Raw genomic sequence first — 6,896 nt, 5'->3', positions numbered from 1 at the left:
CCCCATCATTCCTGTGCACACACAGGAGAGGGTAATGGGACTGCTCAGCTCTCCTACAACGAAGGGTGTGCTTAGTCACTGTCTGACCCCGGCAAGTGCAGCCAAGAGTGCATACCTGCCTTAACCAACTCCTCCTGTCATGGGGTGCGCGTGCAGCCGCGTGGATGCTTTAGAGCCTGGTGCCCCTTTCTCCCCTTGCCAAGGGGTGCACGTGCAGCCTTGTATGAGGTCACTGCCCCAAGGCGCATGCCAGCAGGGCATCCGCAGCCATGAACCTGTGCTGTGCATGTTACCCCTCTCGGCCCTTACACCCAGGGTCGCTGGGAGGGCAATAGCCGCTCTGGAGTACAAACCCCCTGCCCGGTGTGGAATTGCGTGGTACGTACTGCACCGAGGAGGCTCCTGTGGATACCTGTCCCTCCTGGTACAGGGATCTCTACAGCGCCTCCCCCCCCCCCCCTCGAGTGCACAAGGGCATCAGATGGAATCGGAGACGGCGGCTCATGCCCGCCCGCTCCGCAGACGGGGGCCTGCGTGGCTCTCGTGATTCCTGGCGCAGTCTCTGCGGGTCAGACTGGGACGTGGGCTGTGGGGGAGGGGAGCGCTGTGTACAAGGCGCGGGGAGGGAGGGAGGGGAGCAGGTGCCCGAGGGCCTCCGGCTGCCTGGGGTTGTGCAATGAGCCTGGGATAATGAGCAGCTTTCTCTGCAGCCCGGGTAGGGGGGCGGTGGGGGAGGAAGGAAGGGCTGAGCTGGGAACTGCAGCCTGTAATCCCTCTTGGCAGGCAGCCCTTCCTGCAGCGAGGGCCAGACAGGGGGCGGGGGGGCCTTTGTCCTCTTCCTGCTGCAGCATCTCCCCCCACCTCTGGCTGTACGAGTTAACACAGGAGCCGCTACTGCAGACTAGGCCATTAGAAGGAAGCCCTGCAGACAGCCGCCCCCCAGGAGTGTGTGGGGGGGGGGGTCGCCCCCCTGCCTCGGTGTGTAATGAGGTATCGCGGAATCTTTCTCGGCCTCCGTTAGCAGAAAGCATCAACGTCCCCTGAGGGGCAGAGAGTTTGTGTGTGTGTGGAGGGGGCAGGGATCACAAACAGTATGTACCATAGCAGTAGTATGGGCGCGTTATCATGGCACGGGCGAGGCTTCTCTGCAGTACTTAACTTGCGTGCACTACTGGAGCCAGTGTGTGCTCATCACTTCAGGCCTCCCATTGGCTGCAGTCAATGATCATGGCAATTTGACCTTAAATGGTCAGTCTCACTTTCGGGTAATCTTTAACACCAACCTGTTAGCTGTTTAAATTGGAAGTTTTGCTTAGCCCCACGTGTCGGTTTGTTCGCCCCAGAACACAGTAGAAAACCATAAGGTACACCGTGAGAGTCCAGTTGACACTGGCACTATTTGTTCATCCCTACATTGTTAAATATTTTTTTTTTAATCAGGCGTACATTCTAATGAGGTTGAGGTAATGGAACTCTACCTGAGGAAATCTACTATGTTTGTATATTTAGGTATATAGGGGTAACTCTAATCACTAGTATAGGCAGTAGACCATTCTTAGGTGACTCGGAGTATATCCAGGAAATAGGAATTGAGGTGCACTCAATAATATGAACAAGAAGTAATCTAATTAAATCTAAGGGTGCTTCTCTACGGTGTTGTGTTTGGCTAACACAAACTGAGACTATCCTTATTGGGGGGGAAGCAGGGGTAACCTACTTGTAGAGTGCACTGTTCCTACAGGGAAAAGAGACCATTTTCCAATGCTACAACTACAGAGTATATCCAGCCATATCCATGCACTATGTATATAGAGATAACTAATCACTAGTATATGCAGTAGACCGCTGTGCTCTCCACCATTCCTTTGTGACTCTTAAGAGTATATCCATGTGTATCCCTTCCCTATGTATATAGAGATAACTAATCACTAGTCTATGCAGCAGACCATTGTGCTCTCTATCATTCCTATGTGACTCAGAGTATATCCATTTGTATCTCCTCCTTATGTGACTTTACACCTTGTACATTTGCAATTTTTTTCTGTTTGTATCCTTTATGTAACGCATGTAATCTAAAGTCCTTATGTTTCTCAACTGTTTCTTATGTAAAGCGCTCTGACACCTTCGGGTAAAGTTCGCGCTATATAAAATCGCACAAATAAATAAAGGTGTTGCGGCGGCTACCCCCCACCCTCATGTTGTCTTCCAACCATTGCTACGGTCCACTACCTCGCTGTACCACAACACGACAATGCGTTGGTAAAGCCCTGCGCGTAGAAGATGTCTGGAAGTAACCAACATGCGATTACAACTTGCACGTAAACTGCCTGTGCCGGACATTAGGAGGCGGATGTAGTTTCGGGGATATCATGCATAAAATGTTGGCGGATGTAGTTTCGGGGATATCATGCATACAATGTTTTAGTGGTTAAAAAGGTAGTAAACGAGTGCCTCTATTTTCATATACACTCGTTTTTAGCAGACTGACAAACCCAAGGCTGCCAGGGGTCGGCGGGAGCCCTGGCAGCTTGGACAGTACTCAACCTGAGCACTCCTGCACGGTAAGGCTGATTTTTTTACAGGCAACAAGATGTGCAACTCCGCGAGTCAATATCAAAGTAATTGTAAACAGTGACTTAGCGGCACAAGGGACTGTTAACTCACCAGGTGCAGCCATACATATGCTACGGGAATATATGACAGTTGAGTGCGTTCATGTGTCCCTTTAGACAGATTCGAGTTTAACAGGGGGGGGTGGCCGTGTTTAGCGTCTCAGACATGGGCAGTTTCAGTCTATGGATCGAATTGCCACTGTTGAAATTATGAACGGGTCAGATGACCCAGCCCCCCACTAGTTAGTGACGTGAGAATCTGCAAGACTGCGACATTGGCCACTCCAATACAAGAGACAACTTCTTGTAGGGCGCGATTGGCCGGGAGAAATTGCATTCCTACTCACGTTAGCTGAAAAAATGTCAACATAAAGTTTCTAAATGTCTAATGTGTTATGTTGATTCCGTGTGAAAACACTTTTAGGATCGTCATGGCTGTGACTCCAGAGAAGGAGCGAGCAAGTGCAGGGCCAACCAACACACTGACAAGATAAATCACTCCCGTCAAAAGGAGATCGTAGTCAAGCGCTTGACTACGATCTCCTTACGAACTGGGCTTTCTCAAGGCTTTCATAGTTTTATTTGAACTCAAAACCGGTCTTTCATCATGCAGTGTTTAGTTCTTTAAAGCATTAATGCAGGTAAAATGTCGTTTGTCAAGCAGTGAGAACAAGTTCTGGGTCAATCCCTTGTGAGGAAGTTTTCAAACGTGCTTAATTTAAAACTTCATCTTAAGGGATTGACCCGGTACTTTTTCTCGCTGCTTAAAAAATATGTTACCTGCATTAATCCAATAATGTTTTGAACCCACATACAACTATGAAAGTCTTGAGAAAGCCCAGGTCGTTTTGACCCAAGAGCGAAACATATGACGGCTGTTGGACGACTTAGCTCTAGAGCACTAATAGAAAAATTACATAGGAAGATCTTCATATGATAAATAAAGACTACTTAAGACGAACAGGGGACAATTGCCTTCTTTCGATAATACTGCCTTAAAGAAACATCCGTTGCACTTTCGATTAATACTTTTATACTATGTAGAGGAGCACATGCTCTCACCCCAAAAAAGTCGGACCGCGTGACTTTGTTAAATCTACCACAAGTACAAACCCCGCACTAAAGCAAGCTTTGCGCCCCTGCAGCAAAACCGTTCCTGCCACCATGGAAAATGGCGTCAGTAATATTTTACGGTGGAACAAGTTTACATTCTGGAACATTTTGTTTAAATATTGTATGCATCAGTTTACTGTGTAGTGTTAAGTCTGGTTATGGTTATTGGATTCTGGTCGCCGCTGCACATTCTGGCTCCTTGCAGCGAGATTCTGGACTCTTCCCACATCTGCGCCGGACTTGGAGGGACCTTCCTCGCCGTGGGCTCCTCTCTTGGGATGAAACATTAATAGAGGCTCACCTCATTGATATGCCTCTTCATTGATAATGCGGGGTTTTAAGTCAGCGACTACTTTCGCGAGTCTAAATGATAATGCACCACATATATACTCTCCTATTCATTGCGTCTATGAACTCTTGTGATTACCTTTGACAGTATCCTGCAAATAGCGATTATACCATATCCTCCACCCCCCCCCTTGAAAATGTGCCCAACCACCCCTTCCCACCACCCGTACACCGCGTCATCTCACGTCTTGGGACACATGATTCAATACAAACGGAACTACAAAAATAGAAATTTATTTCAATAAAAAATAGACATATGCATAAAAATAAACGGAATTTCAGGCTGTAACTCGTAGAAGGCATAATTTCGCCATATCACATTGGCGGCATTTAACCAAACAGTAAACACAAGATAAACGATAGCAGTTTTTGCATGCCTTAACATTACCCAATTAATAGCAGTTCAGACGAACACACAACAATCAAATATTCACAAGAACGTAGTTGGCACTAAACTTGGGTCTTCACACTTCACGACCCCCTCCCCTGAAGAAAGAGCGGGGGATTTGCCGCCCATGATCAGTCCTCAGTGAATCAGTAGCTGCGCAGGGCCGGACTCGGCAGGAATGTGATCTGCGGTTGCATCACCCGCCCTGGGCGCCCCCGCCCCGTGCAGGAAGAAGGGTGTGAGTCAGACCGGCTCGGCCGGATGCGCGGGCGCCAGAGCAGGAGTCACGCAGGGTGCGTCATCCTGGGCATGGAAGGAAACCCACCCACACACCCCTGGGCACCCAGGGTGGACCTCGGCCGCACCCGCAGCCTAGCATGTCTTTGAGGCATATTTTGGGTGGGGGCGTCGTTGGTCACGTAACAGGATCATTAGTCCCTTCTTCGAGTGTTTAGTTTGGCCGCCCCTTAGTGACCTTCCGTTCGGAGACGCCTCGGTCCGGGCGGTTTCGTTGTCAGTTTAGTCCAAAGGTAGTTGTTCACTCGGCTTCTCGTGCGAGTCTCCTGGTTTTGATAGTTTCTCTTAAACCAGATATCACCGTACAATTGTCGACAAGACTATCGCTGCTTGGCCTTGACGGTCAGTGTCTTTAGCCATTTCTCCCTCTCGGCTGCTTTGTTACAGTTCAGTCCCACTGTAGAGGGGAAAGCAGACCCGGGTAAGTTATTGTCACTTGTGCCTCTCTGGCGAGGCAGGTTGCCCCCCAGACAATTCATTTTCTGATCCGCTTCTGTTGATACTTCAAGCAGTTCGCTTTGGAGTCACTTTTCTCAGAGATGATTTAGGGGCGGAAGGTCTGCTGACAACACTTCGCCCCTACCTCCGTTGAGTTCTCTGGCCGACTGCCACCAGTTTGCTTGGCACCACTGTCGTGCCTTCGGTTCTGGGCGTTTGAGGGGACCATGGCTTATCTTCAAAGCCACTCTTGCCCCTCCGTCGCAAGGATGTTGCGATTGTTTTTGTCAACTGTGTCATACAAACTGGCCACGGGTCAATTCATGTCACTCGTAGCCTCCTGACAGGGCATATGGAGGGCGGATTTGGCTGCCCGGGCTGTGTCGAGTTGCACCACATCTAGCCCCTTCTCGGGGCTGACCTCGCGGCTGTGGCTCCTTGTCTGATGTTCCGGGCCAGGTGGTCCGATATCCCCCTTCTCATTGGGGCGTTCTGCGCTCCTGCCCATGGCGGGTGGCTGCAGGCCTGGCATTTATGGCACCGGACCCCTTCAGAAAGCCACCACGGCACGCACAACGATGCTGAAGGCTCCACCTCCACCAGCTCGACAGCCTCCAGGAGGGGTCGACCCCAACACGGCCCCAATGCCGCTCTGAAGCACCTTCGCTAGGCTGGGGAACGCGCCTTCCTGCGGCTGTGGGGGCGCTTCGTGTTCATCCCCCAAGCGCGCCTTCTTCGAGGGCACAAGCTCGGCTTCCTCCGCAGCCCCCCGGCGGCTCAGAGTACAGCTGCGGCGTTTGCGGTTCGGCCGGGCCAGGCGCGCCGTCGCCGGTGAGGCAGACACGGTCTCGTCTTCTTCCATGGGTTCGGACATGGCTGGTTCAGGCTCTACCACCTGCGGGTAGTTACCGGCGTCGTCGTGACGGGTGGTTAGGAGTCCTGGCGCAGAGTCCCCGGGGTTCGGGGAACCGGGTGGGATCGAGACGGTGCCAGGCGACATGGTGTACGTGCCCTCTTCGCGCTGAGGTAGCGAGGAGGGCGTGCAGTTTTCTTCGTACATTTCACACGCCGGTGTCACGGCAGCGGGGGCGCATTTCTGTTCTTCGGTTACAGCTGGCTCGTCTGCCGCTGGCGCGCACGCCTCTCCGTTCTCTTCCTGGTCGTCCTCCAGCCTCGCTGACAGATAGACCTCGCGGGCGCTGCGCATTACCAGCGACAGCTGCAGACTGCGGTGGAGGCGCATACCCCCGCGCTGTACCCGGGAGTGGTACATCTTCCAGACAGATAAAGTCATGATGCGCTGTGCTTCCTTCTGAACTTCCATGGCTCAATTTGCAACTTTAGCTGACGTACGATCTCTTCTTCGAGAAGCCAATACAGCGACTACACGCGCACCCGCCCTCATGCCTTTTTATACCCCCGCAGTGACGCCGACAGATTGGGCGGGGCGCCGCGAGCTCGCGCTTTTGCATCCGGTGTCGCGCGCTGTAACTTCCCCAGCGGCCATTTTACGACGAGGTGATTGGAGACTGGACGTTACGAAAGGGAATGGAGCAACTTAATTTTTGTACAATGTGCAGTGAGACGCGTACAGTGTATGGAGTATAAATATGCATCTTCAAGGAGTTCAATACTTGAGTATACCAGTCGCAGTGGCTTTGAATTTATGTGGCAAATATACTTTAAGCACTTTCAAATAC

General features: G+C 51.3%; 1 protein-coding gene across 1 annotated transcript; it reads right to left on the bottom strand.

The window, feature by feature from the left end:
* Positions 1 to 4,291: 4,291 nt before the first annotated feature.
* Positions 4,292 to 6,594, bottom strand: IER2 (immediate early response 2). The gene has a single exon (XM_078685320.1). It carries the CDS (start codon positions 6,518 to 6,520, stop codon positions 5,747 to 5,749), a length of 774 nt encoding a protein of 257 aa, XP_078541446.1. The 5' UTR covers positions 6,521 to 6,594; the 3' UTR covers positions 4,292 to 5,746.
* Positions 6,595 to 6,896: the final 302 nt, after the last annotated feature.

The sequence above is a fragment of the Lissotriton helveticus genome, chromosome 1_1, assembly GCF_964261635.1.
Source record: "Lissotriton helveticus chromosome 1_1, aLisHel1.1, whole genome shotgun sequence".
Classification (NCBI taxonomy): Eukaryota; Metazoa; Chordata; class Amphibia; order Caudata; family Salamandridae; genus Lissotriton; species Lissotriton helveticus.
This window is presented reverse-complemented; position numbering and strand designations above follow the sequence as displayed.